General features: G+C 34.0%; 3 protein-coding genes, 1 long non-coding RNA gene and 3 other non-coding genes across 13 annotated transcripts; 4 read left to right on the forward strand and 3 right to left on the reverse strand.

Annotated features, from left to right (window-relative positions):
• Positions 1–4,450: 4,450 nt before the first annotated feature.
• On the forward strand, positions 4,451–7,602 carry LOC105109157 (ADP-ribosylation factor-like protein 8A). Of its 2 annotated transcripts, XM_011003776.1 has the most exons (7): positions 4,451–4,641; positions 5,140–5,325; positions 5,863–5,944; positions 6,052–6,084; positions 6,222–6,343; positions 6,923–7,084; positions 7,190–7,602. In XM_011003776.1, the coding sequence occupies exons 2-7, from the start codon at positions 5,315–5,317 to the stop codon at positions 7,305–7,307; spliced, it is 528 nt and encodes a 175-aa protein (XP_011002078.1). In that variant the 5' UTR covers positions 4,451–4,641; positions 5,140–5,314; the 3' UTR covers positions 7,308–7,602. The 2 variants fall into 2 exon arrangements, with proteins under 2 accessions (XP_011002078.1, XP_011002072.1); XM_011003770.1 differs by lacking the exon at positions 5,140–5,325 and having other exon boundaries at positions 4,454–4,641.
• A 1,447-nt stretch (positions 7,603–9,049) lies between these two features.
• On the forward strand, positions 9,050–14,181 carry LOC105109173 (uncharacterized). 6 transcript variants are annotated; one of them, XR_839185.1, is made up of 5 exons: positions 9,050–9,357; positions 10,664–10,938; positions 11,023–11,065; positions 12,377–12,569; positions 13,724–14,181. It is a non-coding gene; the product is annotated as an uncharacterized LOC105109173 (long non-coding RNA). The 6 variants fall into 6 exon arrangements; XR_839190.1 differs by having other exon boundaries at positions 12,377–12,430; XR_839184.1 differs by lacking the exon at positions 13,724–14,181 and adding an exon at positions 9,897–9,989 and having other exon boundaries at positions 12,377–13,293.
• TRNAP-UGG (transfer RNA proline (anticodon UGG)) lies at positions 11,592–11,663 on the reverse strand. The gene has a single exon. It is a non-coding gene; the product is annotated as a tRNA-Pro (tRNA).
• TRNAP-UGG (transfer RNA proline (anticodon UGG)) lies at positions 12,884–12,955 on the reverse strand. The gene has a single exon. It is a non-coding gene; the product is annotated as a tRNA-Pro (tRNA).
• Positions 14,182–14,376: 195 nt separating the features above from the next.
• On the reverse strand, positions 14,377–14,448 carry TRNAP-UGG (transfer RNA proline (anticodon UGG)). The gene has a single exon. It is a non-coding gene; the product is annotated as a tRNA-Pro (tRNA).
• Positions 14,449–16,474: 2,026 nt separating this feature from the next.
• Positions 16,475–17,076, forward strand: LOC105111365 (proteasome subunit alpha type-1-B-like). The gene has a single exon (XM_011006695.1). It carries the CDS (start codon positions 16,651–16,653, stop codon positions 17,074–17,076), a length of 426 nt encoding a protein of 141 aa, XP_011004997.1. The 5' UTR covers positions 16,475–16,650.
• Positions 17,077–19,627: 2,551 nt separating this feature from the next.
• LOC105109190 (LIM domain-containing protein WLIM1-like) lies at positions 19,628–21,573 on the forward strand. Its single transcript, XM_011003814.1, has 5 exons — positions 19,628–20,048; positions 20,510–20,606; positions 20,737–20,780; positions 20,882–20,965; positions 21,059–21,573. The coding sequence occupies exons 1-5, from the start codon at positions 19,911–19,913 to the stop codon at positions 21,281–21,283; spliced, it is 588 nt and encodes a 195-aa protein (XP_011002116.1). The 5' UTR covers positions 19,628–19,910; the 3' UTR covers positions 21,284–21,573.
• Positions 21,574–21,651: the final 78 nt, after the last annotated feature.

Consider the following 21,651-nt stretch of genomic DNA (forward strand, 5'->3'; position numbering starts at 1 on the left):
CTTTGTCTTTTCCTTCTCTACACAGTGATATAATCAAAACACAATTTTGACAACTTTTACTTTTAAGCAAAATCAAACACCATTTTAAACCATGTGCTTTGATACCAATTGTTGAGAAATCTAGGTTAGTGATGTACTGATATTTGCTCATAGGAGGCTAAGTACATTGATACAATATTTAACATGGTTCGAAAAATCACTTACATCCACAAGAGAGTCAATATTATTAGAAATAGAGAAAGAAAACAAAACAAATACATAGAGGATGAGGATTATATCCACTCTAACTCAACTCTCAGCTCACAAACATTGCTGCACATGGCAGCAAGGCTGCTGTTATAACAGCCCTCTCTTTCTCTTTTCACTCTCAACACTCTCTCTCATTTTGATCTCAAATAATAATGACTCTATTTATAGGCAATTCATGGCAAACAAGAGGTCATAAATCATAGCACAAATAGTGGCAACACATAAGTTGCACCATTTTATCAATGGTTGGTGTAACTACTATTGTAGCCTTTTAACAATGACAACCCTATTTTTTAGGGTAGTCTGCAAAGTTGTTGCCCATTAATGGCAATATCCCAACATAGAGCATGTCAAAAGCAAAAAAAAAGTAGTAGTTTTGCAAATGCTATGATGACTGTCATGTTCGATCATAGCCTTGCACCAACTTCATACCTCCTTGAGTGATATACTGACATTTTTTTTAGTTCAGTCGCTGTTAATTTCTACTTTATTGCTATACATATGTTATCTCCGACATTAAAAATAAATAATTTATAAGATTTTTAAATATTTTTTAATTAATAAATTCAAAATATATTTTATATTATTTTTTAATATATCTACTCGAGTAAAAGTCTTAGAATATAACTTATATTATATATAATACACTTTTTTACATAATTTTTTTTTAAAATTTAAAACCTACATAAAATTATATTAGCTTATGCTAACCTGCAATGTATCATTAAAAAGTTCCTCATTTGAATCTTTGAAGAGATGAAACTGTCATCAGTGGATTTTATTAACTATATATCAAGCATAAAAAGCATTATAATCGTAAGAAAGCAAACTCCCCTAGTAATATTAAAGCCAGAGATACATTGCAAAGTATTGAGGAAAAATAAAATCTTAAAGTAAAATAACAAATCATAAAAACAAGTACAATCAATACTTATAGTGTTTGATATTATAATAATAATAATTATTTAAAAGTATATCAAAATAATTTTTTTATTTTTTAAATTTATTTTAATATCAACACATTAAAATAAAATAAATCTAAAAGTATAACAAAAAAATCAATTTGTTTTAAAAAAATAGCATAAACAAGCTGGCTTGATAGTATATTTCCAATCCACCACTCGACCAAGGTTCAAGCATTGCTCTCGTTACTGATCTAATTCACTAGTCCCATGGCTCTCCGTGTGTTGATTATTCATTCATTTCCAAAAAAATTTCCCATTTGACTAAGCTAATACTCTTTTCCATGAACGAGAACAAAAAAGTAAGAACAATATGTGCCTTTATTTAACTTTAACTTTATTTTTATTTATTTTCTATTTAAGTGTATGTATATTTTATTTTTTGTATTCAAGTGTTAGTAGTTTTAAAAATTTATCAATTGAGTGCTTTTAGTTTGAAAAGCTAATTTATATCCCCTTCAAAATCTTTTATCAATCATATTTGATCAAGTTAAATAAAATTATAAGTTAAAATGGTGATGCAAATATAATAGCATGAAATGTTTTTTGAAAGTATGGACATATAAATATAAAAATAAATAAGATACACTCAAATATTAATAATAAAAGGACAAACACTAGAACACAAAGTGTGGTGTTTTTATATATATATATATTTGGTGTACATGCTGACATGCCAATTTAACAACCACGTTAACATGTGTTTTACAAATTTTAATAGAAATATTTAATTAGTAAAAAATGAGAAGTTGTACTTAATAATAATAATAATAATAATAAATGACATAATCAAATAGAAAAAATTAAAAAATTCCCATATAAAAAATATCATTACATCATTGAGAAATTATAAGGGTAGTTTGAAGCAATATATACACAAGCATATACATACAAAATGATAATCCTCCATGCAGGCAAATAAAACAAGCTAAAGAGTCAAATCATAAGTAAAAAAAGTCAATGCACATGGATAAATTAAAAAAGAAAAAAGGTTGATTGTCAAAGAAAAAAAAATCAAGGGATCAGATTGAATCAAAACCAAGCGACTTAAAAGAGAAGAAGGGATAACTAAACTCATCCCTCGTAGTGTTTGTTTTTGTTAATTACCAATTGGTTGTTGAATAATTACTTTTGTTTACTTGCTTTAACGTTTATCAAGTAATGATGTTTTAATCCAATCGATGACAGAGCGGTTCCTCTAGAATTTGGCACAAAGATAATTCTTTTAATAAAAAAACTCAATTTTTAAATCTGCGAAGAGAAAAATGACGTGGAACAACTAATTGTCAGGCCAATCACTTGCCACCACGTATTGGTCGATCCCCTACTCGGACAACCTGGAAATTGCAACTACCAACCAGGAACCTTGGTCGTTGATGATAGCCCATGGTTCCACTGCTCCAAAAAGTCGTGGTTTTGCAAGATCCTCTTTTTCACCCTTTTTTTAAATATTATTTATTATTAAGAGTTTGTTTTTAACGTCATCTTGTAAAAAAATTAAAAAAAAATACATAGTTATTTAAAAAATTAAAAATTAAAAACACGCGGCGAGCGCCTTCCCAGACTTGCTAATCATCTCTCGCGCGTGAACGTACTTCTGCAACGGTACCCGAGTACCGCTCTAATATTTGTTTAATGGAGTAACTAGGATTGGGTTTTGTGAATTCATATTGGATTTTTTAATGGTTGACTCAGAGCCACGTGTTGATCATGTTAAAAATCACGCTTCGACCATTACAAATGCAAGAAAGGACGTTGTGGTCATATTTTATATATCACTTTTAAAAAATAAAAAAATTAAAAATACAAATTCATTGAAAATAAAATATTTAAATTATCCCAATATAAATTTACCATTAGAGTAAAAATTAATGTAAACAAGGCAAGAAATATGTCAAGGTTGGATACAAATAATAAGGCTATTTACTTAGAGATTGATGTATACTCAAAGCATGGATTACACTATGTAAAATAAAATCCTAATATTTTCTCAAAAAAATAATAATTAGATCATGTATTATAATTTGAAAACACAAGTACAATACTATCTTTCGCCGATCAACAATTTTTAATATGTTACAGGGTATGAAGATAGTGGGAAGACTTTCCATATGAATCTTGAAAAAAAAAAAAAAAAGACATGAGCATGTAACGTTATTTAGTATTTAGAGTAAACGAGTACTGAATCCAGATTTAGTATCATATTTATATCTTCTCTTGCTAAAAATCTAACATAAAATTATATACAAAAACTCTTTTAATTATTGTTAATTGATTCAGCCTGTGTTATAAAAAAAGAAATAATATCAAAAAGAAAATAGATTAAAAAAATTATTTTTTATAATAAATAATATTTTACGAGGTTCAACCTGTGTAGAATAAAATATCAAAAAGAAACAAGATTAAAAAAATTATTTTTTATAATAAATAATATTTTATGAGGTGATGCATAATCAACAACGTAAACTCTTTTAATTATTGTTAATTGATTCAACCTGTGTTATAAAAAAAGAAACAACGTAATATCAAAAAGAAAATAGATTAAAAAAATTATTTTTTATAATAAATAATATTTTATGAGGTTCAACCTGTGTAGAATAAAATATCAAAAAGAAACAAGATTAAAAAAATTATTTTTTATAATAAATAATATTTTATGAGGTGATGCATAATCAACAACGTAAACTCTTTTAATTATTGTTAATTGATTCAACCTGTGTTATAAAAAATATATACTAGATTTGTTTAATTATACATGGATTCATATTAAGATAGATACACTGCCAGTCCTATCAATTTATCCATGGTTATCTGATAGTATTAAAAAATAGAGATAATTGAATTTAACCGCGAGATATAATTATTTTCAAATTGAACATGTGATCTTTTTTTATTGAAACCAAGAAGTGACTGTCACTCGCTCATTGGCCACCAACCTCCATGATTGGTCCAAACCAATCTCTTTCATATCGCGTGGATAAAAAGCAAAATCCTTTGCGCTCCTCCACTACGTAAACGTATTCGGTATGAATACATGGCAGACCGTCTCTCTCCATTTCACCTCAAGCGCGTGCATATACTTCACCATTTAGATCCTCACACCGTACAAACACAACTTAATTGGTCGAGATCCACCACTCTGTCTCATAGCGCGTGGAAAGATTGTTATCATCTGGCGTTTCGATTTTTAAAAGAAATAGGGAGGGAATTGGATTTCAATCATTGAAAGGAAAAATAAATAACAATTAAAGAAAGAAAAAAACAGCTAAAGCATACCACCCGTCCCTTTATTTTGTCTTTGTATCAACCAATTACGAATCCTTATTTTTTTGTCCCTTCCTTTTCCAGCTTCAATTCCAAACCCTAATTTTTCAAATTCTTGACTGAAAAAGATGGGATTATGGGAAGCTTTTCTCAATTGGATACGAAGGTAACCTTTTCATCCCTGTGTTTCTGTTTGGATGTCGAGAAAGTTTGGGACTTTTCTTTTCTTTTGTTGCTTGGTTTAGTTATAAAGATTGATAATTGGAGATTTAGGGCTGAAATTGGTTTAAATTGCTATTTGAGTTTTGATTTTAGTTGATAGTTTTAGTGTCAAATTAACCCATTAATGAAAAAGCTCAGATTATTGTTTTATATAACTTAACTGGGAATCTAATAGGGAATTTATGTGAAATTTGAAATTCTTGGTTAAGGTATTTGAAGGGAGCACGTGGAATTTGTTTTAAGAGTTTATTGGTAGGTGATATTATTTGGTTGACTGTTCAATGGCTGTTTGGTTATATGAATCATAGGATGCTTTAGATGTAATACTTGATTTTCAAAGCATGGAATTAGTTTTAATTGGTTATTTCGAGCATGGAATTCGTCAGTTTAACCTCTTTAAAGCTCCGTGAACTTGATACCGTGAATTTTTGAACTGGAGCAGCATCACTTTTTGATGGAAGCGCATGGCTGTATCAGCCAACGTTTTCCTTCAAATTTATTTGACAATTTGAAGCTGTAATGCTTTGGTTGCACTGAATTCTATACATGATGTTTCATAAGCAGTGTGAAAAAGGGAAACACGGTGCTCGGTAGTACGCCGGCAGCTCTATCATACAATGTCTTGTTGGTTCAACTCTGTTTTTGTCTCTACGTTTGAGTCTTGTTTGTTCTTCTTTCAACTTTCCGCAACGAGTGGAACAGGTTCAATTTGTATTGAACAGTTTGCTGGTTTTTAAAATAATCAAAGAGATTTTGATTCTCAAGTAGTGTACCCTGCCTTTTGAAAGTCATTTATTTTGTAGCCTTTGCTGTGAAAAACATATTCTGTGAGATCATTAAACCTTGTTACCACTGGCCTCTTCACTCCTTATTCTTTTTGGATGGGCTTTGCAGATATCTATGTGTGAAAAGTTAGCTTCTGGGAAGCCTATGCATTAGGGTAGACTGTTTGTTTGTATTTGAGTGTCCTTGTCTGCACTATTGAGATGGTTGACACGAATTTTCACTCTTGGATTGGGAGCTTCTCATTTTAAATTGTGAGCCTGTTTGGGTTGAAATGATCAGTCATCCATGCTGTTCATCTTTTCTTTTGCTATCTAACCTGTAAAGACTTTTACACATAATTGAATCTTTCTTTCTAATTATTTTTATTTAATGGTTGTAGTCTCTTTTTCAAGCAAGAAATGGAGCTGTCTCTAATAGGACTTCAGAATGCTGGGAAGACTTCTCTTGTAAATGTTATTGCGGTAAGTAAGAGTTCTTGTGAGAGGCATGATCTATATTTTATATGTTTCTCTCCTCCTTTGGTTTGGATGCTGATGGCTGTATTTTTGTTTCTGGCTGGTGATTCTAGACTGGTGGATATAGCGAAGACATGATCCCAACGGTACGCCATTATCTCACAAATTGTTATTCCATTATGCAGAAAAGTTTGCCTAAGAAGTTTTCATTCTGCCTGTAATTCTTTTTACATCTCTATCACATTAATCCTATTGACATTCAAATCACCTCTTTCATCATCAGGTTGGATTTAATATGAGGAAGGTTACAAAAGGCAATGTCACAATAAAGTTGTGGGATCTTGGAGGTCAACCACGATTCCGCAGTATGTGGGAGAGATATTGTCGAGCAGTTTCGGCCATTGTGTATGTCTCACACTGCTTAATATTCTCATAACACTGTCTTTGAACTTGGAAGACTCTCATTATATTAGTTTTAAACATGGTCATTGCTTATTAATAATTACAGATGATGTTTTGTCTTTTGTTTTATTCTTTTTTTCCCTCTTTGTGAAAAAACCATGTGTTAGCCAGTCTTTTAGGGATATTAATCTCTCATAGTAATTGCTGGGGATGTTTTTCTGTGATTTCAGTTGAAGTGCTTTTATAGTGTCATTGCAAGAGACTTTGGATGTAGAAGATCCTATTTATGCAGTGCCCTTAATAGAAGAGTTGCATTTGCACTCTCTGTTGCATATGCATTATGGTTTATGTTTATCCCACTCTCTGTTGCATATGCACCTTTGTATTTCAAAGCTAAGCATGAGGAGAACAATGTACCATTTTTGTCATGAGGGTGCTGAAACTAGTTAAATAAGTGACTCTTCATGTTGTCGCACGCAGCAAAAATTTGTTTATGGATTAAGATTTCTTTTACTATCCACTGTCTGGTAAACCAGCTTAATGAATTATATATTATTTGTTTTTCTTTGGTTTTTCATGCAGATATGTCGTGGATGCTGCTGATTATGATAATTTATCTGTCTCGAAAAGTGAGCTTCATGATCTTTTGAGTAAACCGTCACTGAGTGGTATCCCTTTGTTAGTACTGGGAAATAAGATTGACAAACCAGGATCCTTGTCTAAGGAAGATTTTATGGAACAAATGTAAGTTCACTAGATATCTTAAGATGCATGCAGGAGGCTGTAAAACAATTTTGTATTATCAGGTTTCAGAGCATTTTATGCTAAGAATTATGTTATTCTGTGCAGGGGGCTTAAGTCCATCACCGACAGAGAAGAATGCTGCTACATGATCTCATGCAAGAACTCAACCAACATCGATACAGTTATTGACTGGCTTGTAAAACATTCAAAATCAAAGAATTGAGCACCAGTTCCTGTACTTTTCAGCTTTCGCAGCCACGATTTTGAGTTGCTAGTTAAAGTTCGTCAGCTGTGTCTAACTGGGTTATCGATGTCTGACCATTGTCTTTTATTTTCTCATGTGGGCTCTAGTTAATGTATGTATCATTTGAGTTCACGTCCAAGTGTGATTGACACACTAGTAATGTTTGGTTGCGTATTGGTTTGATTTTTATGAACAAAGATTAATTAATTAGTGTGATTTCCTAATGCAAACTTGCGACACGGTGATTTTGAATGAATAATGGTTTTTGCCTGTATTTGCTGTTTTGTACTTCTTTGAGAGGCTGGTACTCGGTAGAATTAAGCCTCAAGCTGAAGGTTACGTTCCTGTGGAATAGTTGCTGTGCATGCATGGTACACCTGTGGTCTAGACCATTTTTTGGTTGTGGACCAATCTCTAACACCTATGCCCTAGTTCCAGTTGAAGGTATCGTTGTAAAAAGCGTGGCACAAATAACAAATCTATGCCCTGGTGTGAAAGAAATAACATTTTAGTTAGCCAGTGGGACCGCAAGAGACTAGAAAATTACAAGTCTCTCAGGTGGACACATGGATCCTATCTAAAAAGAAGGGAGAAAATTAAAGAACACTAACCTCTGTTGTTTGTTGTTGAAAAGGTGGTTTTTTTTTTTAAGTTGTTTTTTTAAAAATCAATTCTTTAAAAATAAATTATTTTTTAATATTTGATAATATTATAAAAAAATTTAAAAATAATTTTTAGTATTTGGTTATGTTATGAAAAATAAATTAAAAAATAATTTATTAATATTTTTTTAAATTTATTAAAATAATAAAAAAAAAATTTACAAATAAAATAAATAACAATAAAAATAATGGAGATTAAATCTAATAAATAAAAAAATTAAAAGATGATGAAACTAAAATAATAATAATAATTTCATAAATTATTTAAAATAAAATAAGTAACAATCAGATTAAATTTAATAAATAAAAAATTTTAATTAAAAAAATAATAAGAAAAAGATAATTAAAAATCATAAAAATAATGACTAAAGATAATATACAAATTAAATTAAATTAAATTTTAATGAATAAAATTGAAAAAAAATCAAAATAAAATATATAATAATAAAAAGTTTGAGGAATAAATTTAATATAATTAACGAATAATATGATATTTTTAATTTTTTTACTATTTTAGCAAAATATTTTCTGTCCAGAATAAAAAGAAATTTTTTTTTTGAAAACTCAACCAAATCTTTTTTAACTAAAAAATATTTTTTATTGATTAATTTTTTTATAATAAACAAACATAAAAAAATTTAAAAAATTATTTTTAAAAAATTATTTTAAAAAAAACATTAAAAAATTATTTTTTAAAAAAATTAAAATTTGCTTCAACTATGCTCTAGTTCGTGAGTTCTGTGATGATATAGATACATATATTTTTAAATTATTTTAATATATTAAAAATAAAAAGTATTTAAATATATTTTTAAATAAAAATTATTTTAAAATACAAGTCATCTAATCTCCGTCCCCACGCTCCTAGTTTGCTTTAGAAACCTATATTAAAGTAGCTCAGCATAGGCGTTGATGTCTGGGGGCCACTGCTATTAAGGCGACAACCCTGATTAAATAATAATCCAAGTACAATTACATAACCTTGAACTGTAAAATCTGAAGCAGACATAAATGCATGAAAAACACCTGAGGACTTGATGTCGTTTCCCGTAATAAAACCAACCAACCAAATTACAAACCAACAACTGTCTTATCTTTTGGCTTTTTCGAGTTTTGACCTCAGTCAAATGCACACTTATCATGGTCTGTTTGTTTGCCTAGAAAACTGAGAAAAGTGTAGGGAAAACCACTTCGAAAATCCTGTCTTCATTTTCTCTTCCTTTCCCACTGTTTTCCTGGCACTCGAATGGAGCATCAGCAGAGACATCCCCCGTGGAACGTTTTCGGGCTATGTGTGCCTGTATTGTAATCACTAACCATCTACTCTCTTCCCGAATGTAGAGTATAATTGAGTTGACAAATTAAAGGTATTAGAAGTGAAAACTTGTAGTGATAATTTGTGGGTTCTGGTTATTTTTGTTAGTTATGTGGATTTTATGTGTTGGTGGCTGTTTTGTTTTGTGAAAACTTCTGGGTTGCAGCTTTTGCCAAGTGTCGTTGCAGCACTCTTTTTTTTAGTTTTGTTAGGCTTTTCCTTTTATTTGGTGTGAGATTCTATTCTGTATAAGCCATTAATATAATCCTGTTTTGTTGGATTTCAAGAGTTATAATATTGGACTAGATGTCTGGTTGCATATTCTTGTACCCTTTATTTCCGTGTTTTGTTTTTTTTTTTTTGCCTCATGTTGTGGCTGTATGCAATGGAGATCGTATAGTTGTTGTTTTGTTTTATATTTCATGCACTGGATATTGTGATTTGTCTTACTTTATGACTGATGACTGTGTTGCAAATCGTACCCGAGCATTACTTTGTAATAGAACATCCAATTAGGGCCAGTAAAACTATTAAGTTTACGGGCATGCTTCGTGAATTCCATATACTTCACCACTGTCTGTGCTTTGGCAGCAAGGGTGGACAAAATTGAGGGCCTCTTGCACCTAATCAGGCTGCAGAATATTTTCATTTACGAAGCTTAAACTTAAATCTTGTTGTTTCAAGGTAGTATTCAGTACATATTTGTTATCTGTGCAGTCCATTCCTAGTCACTTTTTGGCGACGTATAGTAAATCAGATATTTGTCAGTGTTGTTATTTTTCTGCAATCATTTACCCATCAAACTGTTTGCTGTGGAGCTTCTTTTCTAACATGATGTTGTGACTGGACCATGAATATTCTGCTGTAACATGATGTCTTCGGTTCCATCTTGCATTCTCATCTCAGAAGTCAACTCCATTTATTTATTCCTTGTGGGTTGAGTTGGGGTTTAATTCTCTGTGATTCTCTAAATATTCTATAAAGTTTGGGCAAAAAAAGAAAAAAAAGAACTGATTGCAATCTCTCATGAATAGCAATATTCTAACAGGGCATCCTGAGAATCATACTCGGGACCTCTCGCACCCAAAGTGAGAATCATACCACGAGACCAAATGCCCTTTTTGATCTGGGAAAGCAAAACCTAAATGGTCATTGAATTTCTGAAACAGGAAAATGGCCATTCTATGCTGGATTTGGTTGCTTTACACCCTGAGAATTTGTCTCATTCACTTTGAATTGTCTAACTAAATGTTTTCATATTCACCAACCTAATCAGATGTATTCCTGAGTTTCTTAACCATGATTTGTATCACTGAAGGTTCTTCATAAAATTTTCTTTTCCTTCTGAACATTGACAGGCTCTACTGCATTGAGTAAAATGTTGCAGAAACAGGAAGGCTTATGTTGATAAATGTGTTGAAGGCATGAATATCGATTATGAGCTGCTCTGACATTATATATCCTACCATTTTAGATACGTGGCAGGACTGAGCTGACTGTACATTTGGCAGAAAGCTGATCACTACAATGCTATGCCGAACAGACCGAACCTTTTGATTTGTTGCTATACAAGTTGACTTTTAAAATCTTTCTCATGCTCTAGCATCAGCTCTTGCATTAAAATTAGCTTTGGGTATGTTTCTGTTCTCTTATTTTTGTCATGTCAATTGAGATACTGAATCTGTTGCATCAAATTGATGCGTACACTATTTGGCAGGTTCAGGTAAATGACTTTTTCCAACGGCTGAAGCCAGAGACAGGTGTGAGCCTTTCTTTCATACCTTGATTTCAGCGAAGTCTGCTTATTTATTGATCAGCTTATTGGTAATTAATCTTACCAAAAAAGAAACGTATCTGAATTTTCTTTAATGTAGTATGTTTTACTGTTAGAGTTGACTTTAGTTTCTTGGCTTAAATGTTTGGAACTGCAAGAGAACTAAAACTATATGAATTTTCAACTTTCTGGGAACCTAAAATTTACATGAATCATTAAATTCGTGAATCCACAAGGCCATCAATAAGTTGAAACTTGTTTAGAGATAGTAAACAATTAGTTCATCACGCTTGATGCAGGCATATTTGTAACTTTCCCTCCTTGTTAACTCTGCTGGCTTATTTATTTCCAATACCGTGGCACAGAATCTTGTTGAAAGACTAACATATCTGAATATCAAAATTTCAATATCATAGTTTTTCAGTTTGACCTTAGGCTGACAATTCTGCTCTACACGCTAAAGCTGTCATGTAGAAGAGAGAAAACCAAACATTATGGCTAGAGTGAAAAATGGGGCATTCCGAGAATCGAACTCGGGACCTCTCGCACCCAAAGCGAGAATCATACCACTAGACCAAATGCCCAGCTGGTGGTGTTTATCATGGCAATCTGTCTTAATGCTTCTATAACCGTAAGTTGAAGGTATACAGCATAGTTTTCCGCTGGAAGGTCAATTAGCCATGACACTTTGAGGTGTGACAGTCTTCTTATTGGTCTTATGACCTCCTTTCTAGCAAAAAGAGTGGAAAGAGTAATCATTTTAGTTTCAAGTCTAATGCCTTTCTTTTAGTAAATAAGTTTCAAGTCTAGTGCCTTTATTTTAGTTAATAAATAGTACATTTCTCTCCAAAGGATCAAAGTTTCTATGGTGCAAATGGGAAAAGAACCACTGATATTTTGTTTAGTTCTACTGGTTCTTTATTGCGCTTGCAGTTGGGAACCCGGAGTGAAGATTGGACTCTAGATGGCAATCTGTTTTCAGGTTTTAATGTTGTTCTGTCCACCCATAAAATGAAGCATGCTGCTTATTCTTCTCAATCTATTGATAAAAAATGTTCTTAGGAAAGATTCCGGCTGAAGTGAGAGTTTTGAGTTGAGCGGTGGTCAATTAATATACTAGTTCAATGGTGCCTTTTGGCTCTTTCTAGTCAAATCTTACCTGCTGTAAGAATTTAATTTCCCTTTTGATTTATCTGATTTAACTTTGCAGCTTATATCCTTCAAAATTTTATCTCCTTTATTTGGTGTTGCCTGCTGCAGTCCTTGACCAGATGTTCTTTTCTGGTGTTATTAAAAGGTTCTAAGAAGAAATAGACCAGTCATATTCTGATGAGGTGTTCTTCTCAATACGGTAGACAAATTCACATCACTGCTATGTAAAGAATGTCCAAACAATTGCATGTTTCTATTGTCCAAGTTTGGCTCTTTACCTGTTGGTTGAGTACTAGAACTTGCTCTCAAAATGTTTTCATACATTTGGCAGAGTTGAGGTATACCATACATGGTTTTGTTTGATTGCTTATGACACAAGCACATTTCTAGATTTCTTGTCTTGATTTCACAACCAACTATTATTTGCTTATCAATTTCCATGATGTAGGATCTTATCTGAGAGGCCCTCATATTGTATGTGTATTCTGACAGTGTCATGTTGTATTGAAGTTGACTTTGACTAGATCATAGGGCTAGGTCCAATTTTTTTAGCAATAATATGAGAAACCTACCCCCAAAAAATAAATAATAAAAATATGGAAATAAAAAATTATAAGAAACTGAATCCTTCAAATCTGACTGAAAAAGTTTTGGGGCATTCCGAGAATCGAACTCGGGACCTCTCGCACCCAAAGCGAGAATCATACCACTAGACCAAATGCCCGTTTCTTGATGTGTATTTTATTTAAATGTTAATTAATGTCTTCTCCTATTGCTCCTGATAATTTTAAAGTGAGTTGTAGCCACTCCAGTGGATCAAACATTTTCTATTGTCAGGCCTTTTGGCAGTTCTTATTTCCATGCCTCTAGTGGATGGAATGCAAAAAACTGAATAGAAATGCTCTAGAGTGGATTCCTTTTCTTTTCCCCAATTGCTAGAGACAAAAGCAGGGATGTTTATATGTCAATATGTGTGTATAAATGCACAGACACACATGTATATGTTTATTTTCATTGTGACAAATGAATAAAATGCCACAAATGACATTAGTAGGCACCAAATTTGAGTATTTGAAATATATTTCTGTTTAGTTGCTCTGGGGGAAGATAATATTCCTGCAGAGGATGTGTGCTTCACAATTTATCTTCTTTGCTTCAGCACCTCTTGCTGCATTCTCTGTCAAAATGTTAGTTACAATATGATCTCTATTCTGGAATATTTTTCAATTATAATGCAAATCAACTAAAATGTGATATTCATTGTCATAATATTTTGAGATCCTTGTCTGAAAATATTACATATTTACCAAGTCAGGACTCTAGAAGGCACAGAACTGGGAATTATTTTTGTTTTAGTCTACAGTTAAATTAGGCTTAGTTGTGCTGATTGACTGGAGTTGATTCTATGAATGAAGTTTAATGTTAGGCAATATGTCATAATTATGTTCAGTGATAAGAGTTGAGTACTTATCAATGAAGTTTCTTGCTGTAGTACGCCATTCATGAGAAGTTATGATGTGAGGATGCAGCATAGCTTGAAAGTATAGCAAAAAATAGGCGGGGAAGGGATGAATGGCGAGTGTGGTGGAAAGCTGATCACAAGATGCCACATTCAAGATATCAGAACCTTATACATGTGAAGGAGCAATTCCGAGAATTGAACTTGGGACCTCTCGCACCTAAACGAGAATCATAACACTGGACCAAATGCCCGATTGCTGAGGTTTACTTTCTAATTTTCTTTGCATTAAGTTTCTGATAAATTTGAAGTGAATTCTTTTCTTGTGTTGGTCTCATGGATTTTAATGAAGTTTATTATGTCATTTCCCTGGTAAACAGTGAATAACTTTATTTTTCACTCTTTGGATCAATTGGCACTTGTGTATACAGAGGGTAATAGTACTGAATGTTTGAATTTAGAATGCTTGATGCAGGAATCTCTTTAGTTTGTTCTCCACCTTGTTTTCAATCTCTAGTGTTTACTTTAAAAAAAAAAAATTATTTGCCATGGAATCTTGTCAGAAATTAATATTTTGGAATATATCAGAATCTTATATCGCATCTTTCTGGGTGGATATTTCGCTCAGAATATTAAAATTGTGGTTGTCATCTGGAAACGATCAAATTGATAAAAATGGCAGATTTGGGGCATTCCGAGAATCGAACTCGGGACCTCTTGCACCCAAAGCAAGAATCATACCACTAGACCAAATGCCCACTTGATGTCTATATGTAAATTCTAATTAACATCTTTTATCTCCAGCTCCTTTTACTTGAGGGTCAATTAGAAACATTATATTGGTTGAATCTTTAAACATTTCCTGTTGTGCTTTGGTGAGTTTTTAGTTAGGATGGGGTGAAAAACTTAAAAATGCATTTATGTTTGTTGAGATCTGTATTTATGTAATCACTTCAAGCCACATTCTCAACCTCTTAGATTTTATGTTGTGTTGGCTTCTTTAGACCAGACCTTTTTCTTGTCTTTACTCCTAATTGGAACAATCAAAGGCTAGGATTAATATATAAGTGTCCATCTATGTTGATTTCATTAATGATAAATATATTGACTGCCTTAGAATCTCAGATGACCCAAATTCACTCCAACTTTTGAGTCTTCGAGTCTTCTCCATTTCCTTGTGCCTGCGCTGGTTTCTCAGAAAGGACGCATTATATTTTTACCCAAAGGATGTTGGCATGGCTTCACTATATTCAGACTTCATAACATTTTGAGGTCCTCGCGTGCAAATATTTCAACATCTTGGTAAACTCTGCGTCTGAAATCTATATGTAGCAGAATCTTGCAGAAGGATTTCGTGATGATATAATTAGATTAAGGGGGAAACCATCTAGTTGGCCATGCTCATTATGCATTCCAAAGGCAATCATCAGATGATGCAATGATCAATCGGACTTTGCAAACCATGTAGCTTACTGTTTGCAGGTTCTTTTTTCAAGTATACAGATGGTAACTCTATCATTGAGTCTTACACAAGGTACATTCCATTTGAAATCTGATGCTACACGGCTTGTGTTGAGTCTGTACGAATGGAATGAAGTTTCAATTAGATAGTTTATGCTTTATGAGTTTTTCTAATACTAGGAATCTAGGATGCTTAGCAGCATAATTTAATTTGGGGTAGGGATGAGATGACTGGCGAGTTTGGTGGAAAGGTGATCAGAAAATGCCATGCTAAGAAAAGGCAGAACTTTCTTTTGTGTTAAGCTGTAAAAAATGAATGCACATGCATGTATGTGTGTGCATTTTAGGGTGTTGGTGTTGGGGTGCTTTTCTTCCCCAATTTGGTTGTCTTTGGTAGGTTATTCTTAATATTAAAACTTCCTAGCAGGGTAAGTAAATGGCTCTTCTTTTCTTGATGAACGAGGCTAGACACAGGTATTTTCCTTGCTTGCTTATCTTGATTTGAGCACCGTAGTCATATATTCACTCATAATTCATTGGGAATAGGCTTGTGCTTGTCAGAAAACATATACCAGGATTTGCAGCTGACCACAGTGGGTTGAGGTTAGTTTCCTTTGCTGAAATATTTCAAATTGTCGTCTGCTAAGGAATAAAAAAAAAATGCATATTGATTGGCAGATTTTAGTGAGCCAAAAGGGGCATTCCGAGAATTTAACTCGGGACCTCTCGCACCCTAGTTGCTGAAGTTTGCCTGTTTCTCAAATATTTTATCCATGAAGGCCCTGCTATTTAAAGTGAATTCTATACAGCGGGTCATCAGCTTCTGGTCTCTTTTATTCTTGCAGTTTTTAAAGCGACTTGCATGCAAATTGTAAGGATTATGGACACCACTTATCTCCACATTGATACGATATTGTCCACTTTGGGCCTAAGCTCTCATGGATTTGCTCTTGGGTTATACCCAAAAGGCCTCATACTAATGAAGATATTTGTTCATCCTTATATACCCTTGATCCTCCCCATTTCTAACCAATGTGGGACTTTGGTCGCATACCCAACAATATTTTTATTCATTATATTGATCTGATTCGATTTCATCACGATGGAATTCATCCCATTAAATTTAGAGGTGAAATATTTATCATCTCTTATGGGATTTAGGGCCCAGGCAATTCATCTTGGATTGAAGAAATAAGCTGGTTGCGGATCTGGCCAGCCCCATCGGCCCATTTTCCATATAGCCCAGTCGTTCTTATACTCACACTGGACTCATACTGGGCCTCCAATTCCAGATATCCACCTTTTCGTTTCAGGGTCAAAACCTCGAGCTCATCAGAACGCGGCAAGAAACCTGCCTCGATTCATCGACTCAGCTCACCCTCAACTCATTGCTTGCTGACTTGTCCGAAAGAAAAAAGAACCCTCCTATATACTCTCACACCAAGAAAACTAGACATCATCACATCAAATCGAAGATAAGAGAGTGAAAGCTTGAAAAAATGTTCAGGAATCAATACGACACGGACGTTACCACATGGAGTCCTGCGGGTCGATTGTTCCAGGTAGAGTACGCGATGGAGGCAGTGAAGCAAGGATCAGCGGCGATTGGACTCCGATCTAAGACTCACGTGGTTCTTGCATGCGTTAACAAAGCCAACTCCGAACTCTCCTCTCACCAGAAGAAGATTTTTAAGGTCGATGACCATATCGGTGTCGCCATCGCTGGACTCACCGCTGACGGCCGTGTTTTGTCTCGGTACATGCGAACTGAATGCATTAATTACAGTTTCAATTACGAGTCTCCGCTTCCTGTTGGTCGCCTCGTCGTTCAGCTTGCGGATAAGGCTCAGGTTTGTTTGCTTATTTTTAGAAGGCCTAACTTTCTTTGTAGGTTTGGACTTTGGTCGCATACCCAACACAAATGACATCCAAAGTTATTTATTACATTTGATTAATTGGTACTTATGTCTACTTGTGTTAATAATAATGGATACATTATTTAATTTATCATGCTTGATACAGGAATCTTTCTAGCCTGTCCAACTTGGTATAAGCATCTGCTAATCTATTTTTCAATTTGGCATAGCTAATATGTCTGAATATAAAAATGTTATATCGTAGTTTTCTTCGTTTGACCCCTGGCTGGATATTCTACTCAGCATGTTACGTTAAAAATGTTATTATAGAAGATGGAAAATCATATGCATTCTATAGAATGATGAAGAAAATCATATGTTACCCGGGACCTCTCGCACCCAAAGCGAGAATGATACCACTAGACCAAATGCCCAGCTAGTGATATTTATCATGTGCTGATTGTAATAAAACAAGGGCAGCTACAAGTTGGAGCTAGGTAATAATTGGCAATTATTATAAAATAAACCTGAAAAATAATATGTTGGTTGGTGATTTAAAAATATGTATTAAACTGGGGGCATTAAAAGAATGTAACTCAGGAACTCTTACATCAAAAGCCAGGATCATACCACCAGATCAAATGCCAATTTTCTGAGTTTTGGGGCATTCCAAGAATTGAACTCGGGAACTCTCGCACCCTCTGTATATGTTTTTCATTTGTCTTCTAACTATTCTTTTGCTTGCTTAGATTAAGGCTTCACTATGATATGCTACTATATGAAGTTGAATGGAGTCTCTCATTGATTAGAGTTTTTGTTGATGCTAGCGAGGGATGCAAAGCCTGCACGTCGGACGTTGAGTTTTTGTGGTGGTGTTTTTTTTTTCTTTTTTGATCTTTTAATGTGGGTATCTTCGAACTAATTTCTGGACATCAAAACCAGGAGTCGGGCCTTAAGTAAGCCATCCTCACCTAGAGAGGTATTCAAGAGAAACCTTGATAACATGGGTAACATATACATTTACCATGATCCACTGCAGTGTTTTCGTTCTCTAATGTGGTTGTTCTTTGTGCTAATGCCACAACTAAACGGCTCTTATTTTACCAGATGAATGAGACTGGACACAGATAAGATCCTAACTTGGTCGTCCTGATTGCAGCACCCTGTGAAGATGTATACTCATCAATTCACTGGGAAGAGTTTTGTTGCGAAAACAAGATAGCAGGACCATGCGATATTTCCATGTTAGTTTAGCGTCAGCTTTCGGTGGCTAAAATATTCCACTGTAATCTTAGCTCGCAGGCAAAGCAAGAATTATACTTCTAGACCAAAATCCCAATGCGTAGTATTTATCATGAATGTTTTTATCAACTTGGCTGCCATAATTTTTTGCCGCTATTCCCTCTTGAAGTGGAGCAGAAAATTGGTTGTGCGCTTTCATGCTACACATGGCAATTAATACCCCGCCTTACGTTTTTGCATGGCTTAATTATCATTAATCTATTCGTATAAAAAAAATTAGAAAAAAAAAATGCCAGAGTCAATTATTGTATCTTCTTCGTTAACCGAGATGGATCTCATTTAATGGGGGCGTTCCGAGAATCGAACTCGAGACCTCTCGCACCCAAAGCGAGAATCATACCAAAAGGCCAAACGCCCACTGTTGTCTGAGAAGAATCAAGTATTTTTTTGATTTAAGAACATTCCAAGCGACAGGACATCCAAACAAGGTGTCATGTCACAACTGAACTCAACTATAGAAAAGCACCTCCAGGTAAAATGCCTCCCGCTGACATAAAGATGTCGTTTGGCCATATTATAATATATAAATGCAGACGTGAAGATGTAAACAGATGACCTGAGAGTGCACTAGATGATATACTACGTTTTCCAACAATGCTCAGATTTTATTGAAAAGTCTTATCATTAATTATGCTGGAGGGTGGCCGCAGACAATTTTACATGAATCCAGGTGCTCAGTGGTCACTAGTTATATGCAGCATCATCAAAAAAAACTTCGATTGATGCCTAATATTAAAAATATTATCCATCTACTGAATCACTAATTATAACTCATGGAAAAAGTAATCAAACAATCCTTAAAATATGAAAACGAAGAAGAAAGTAAGAAGGCGCCCAGCTACCAGCTTCATGATGATATTCTAGTTTTAGACCCACCACCTTTGTGAAAGGATTAACTCATCCTGTTCTGTTTCGGTCTACCTAGTAAATCATCTTTATATCGAATAATAGCTTCTTCTTTTTCTCCGACATTAAATTGCCTCATTAACCAACTTCTACCATCCTGTTGTTATTTATCATGTATGTTGTAATTTCTAGGATTCCTATTGCTATCTTGAGATGCCGGAAATAAAAGCAACATATTCCACTCGTCTCGTGTTTTAAAAGGATAGAAATTCATCTTAAAATATGAATTCAAACACATTTCTCTCGTTTCTATTCGCGTTAACCAAACACAAACTAGATGTAGCAATCAAAATCAAAACATGAGGATTCTTTCTAAAACTAAAATACATGAGATGAGATCTTTAATAAATCTTGGAGCTAAAAGCTAGAACTGGACCTCCCAAGAGTAAAGAAGGAAGATAGAATGATTACATCTGATAAGAAATTGCTTAGAAATCGGACAAATGATAGCTAAGTGGCCAGACCATTCCTATCAATCATGTACAAATTTGCTTTCATGTCACCCGCAATTCACTGCAACCCTTTGATTGCTTTTAATCTCCTTCGAAATCATCAGCTACGCTTCCTTGTCCACGCTATAATAATCGAGCCAAAGACAGAAAACGGACGAGAAATATCACAACTGGTACACAAGTGTTTAGGTTTCTAGCTCCCCATTTTGCTCTTCTTCTTCTTCTTCAAGGGAGAACAAGGATATGGCAGCCTTTGCAGGAACTCAACAAAAATGTATGGCTTGTGACAAGACTGTGTATCTTGTCGATAAGTTAACTGCTGATAACAGGGTTTTTCATAAGGCCTGCTTTAGATGCCACCATTGCAGGGGTACCCTCAAGGTAACTTAAAATCTTTTTTCATGTTTAATCTTCATGATCATTTTGTTTTTGACCATGTTTTATGCATCTTCTTTGAACTGTGATGTCTCAGGAAAACATTCTTCTTTTCAGAATTGTCTTTTTCATATTGTTTTCCAAAACTACCTTTTCCATCAAGTTTCCTTCTGATCAGATCCAACAATACTCTTCTTTGTATCAATCTAGTTCCAAATTCTCAAGATTTCAATGCTTGTTAAAACTTTTTTTTTTTATGTGATACATGCAGCTAGCAACATCTTTTCTGGCTAGATCTAAGTTTGGATTTCTGAGAATATCTTCCATTTTCTTGTTTCTTTTGAAAATGTTTTCCAATTTCTGTTGTCATGGAAAAGGCATGTTGAATTGCTGGTCCTCAAAGCCAATTAATTACTCATTAAATTTCTTGATGAGCACTCGTTGACATTCTGTTTTATGTCTTGCAGCTAAGCAACTACTGTTCTTTTGAAGGGGTTCTGTACTGCAGACCTCACTATGACCAACTCTTCAAGAGAACTGGTAGTCTAGACAAGAGTTTTGAAGGTAAAAGCACAATCAAGCCATTATCAAAATTTACACGCTTCAAATCTTCTTAATATCAGCAATAGCTAGTTAAAATATTCTAACTTAAATTCAATTTGCCCTGTCACTTTCTATAAATAATTTCTGTCAGGAACGCCGAAGATTGTGAAACCAGAAAAACCTATTGATAATGAGGTAATCTCAAGATTGGAAATGAAAGTATGTTGTTTCATGCTATTTATTTTATTCAATTGCTATCCATTAATTAAGTACCCTGAACTTGATGTGTCTCATAGAACGCCAGCAAAGTTTCGAATTTGTTTGCTGGCACCAGAGAAAAATGTGTAGGCTGCGACAAGACTGTCTATCCGATCGAGAAGGTAAGAGCCGGAGACTTCGGTCATAGAATCAGAGGACCATCCTCTTAAAAATGACTAGCATTTTCTGAAGAGTGGTCTTTGACATTCTTACAGGTTACGGTGAATGGGACTCCATACCACAGGAGCTGTTTTAAGTGTACCCATGGAGGTTGTACAATAAGCCCATCTAACTACATTGCACATGAGGGAAAACTCTACTGCAAGCATCACCTTATCCAACTTTTCAAGGAGAAGGGAAACTACAGTCAGCTTGAGAATGAACGTGAGAAAAATTCTGTTTTCAGCATCACTGCTGTAGAAATTGCAGCTGAATCATAATCAACTAAACACTACTTGTCACCATCTTTAGCTATTGCTTTTCATGTCCTTCCTACCGTACATGGCAGTTCAGCTTCTTAATGGTTTTCTTCTCTTCAGCATTTCAAGGATTGGTTTTCACTTGGAAGGTGAGATGTGTTGGTTTACTATGGCTGTAATTTTGTGGGGACTAGGATGTATCGTTGAATTTTCTGTCAAGATTAAGTAACCTAAGATCCTTCGTGGCACAGCTTGTATCCTCTGTTACCTCAAAATATGTAAAAGATTGTGGTGTCCTGAACAATTATCACTTTGTTCTATTTAGCTGTGAACAATTCAGCAGGAAAATAAGTTGCGTCAACCTAGGAAGAAACTGCAGTGGCATTTTT

This window comes from Populus euphratica, unplaced genomic scaffold (genome assembly GCF_000495115.2).
Source record: "Populus euphratica unplaced genomic scaffold, PopEup_1.0 scaffold3.1, whole genome shotgun sequence".
Classification (NCBI taxonomy): Eukaryota; Viridiplantae; Streptophyta; class Magnoliopsida; order Malpighiales; family Salicaceae; genus Populus; species Populus euphratica.

Bases quoted from the DNA above. Each gene is read 5' to 3' on its own strand.
- LOC105109157 (XM_011003770.1), top strand. From the start codon at position 4,604: ATGGGATTATGGGAAGCTTTTCTCAATTGGATACGAAG. The intron at 4,642-5,862 runs GTAACCTTTTCA...TAATGGTTGTAG, and splicing joins TTTCTCAATTGGATACGAAG to TCTCTTTTTCAAGCAAGAAA. The intron at 6,085-6,221 runs GTACGCCATTAT...TTTCATCATCAG, and splicing joins GCGAAGACATGATCCCAACG to GTTGGATTTAATATGAGGAA.
- LOC105111365 (XM_011006695.1), top strand. From the start codon at position 16,651: ATGTTCAGGAATCAATACGACACGGACGTTACCACATGGAGTCCTGCG.
- LOC105109190 (XM_011003814.1), top strand. From the start codon at position 19,911: ATGGCAGCCTTTGCAGGAACTCAACAAAAATGTATGGCTTGTGACAAG. The intron at 20,781-20,881 runs GTAATCTCAAGA...TGTGTCTCATAG, and splicing joins AAAAACCTATTGATAATGAG to AACGCCAGCAAAGTTTCGAA. The intron at 20,966-21,058 runs GTAAGAGCCGGA...ACATTCTTACAG, and splicing joins CTGTCTATCCGATCGAGAAG to GTTACGGTGAATGGGACTCC.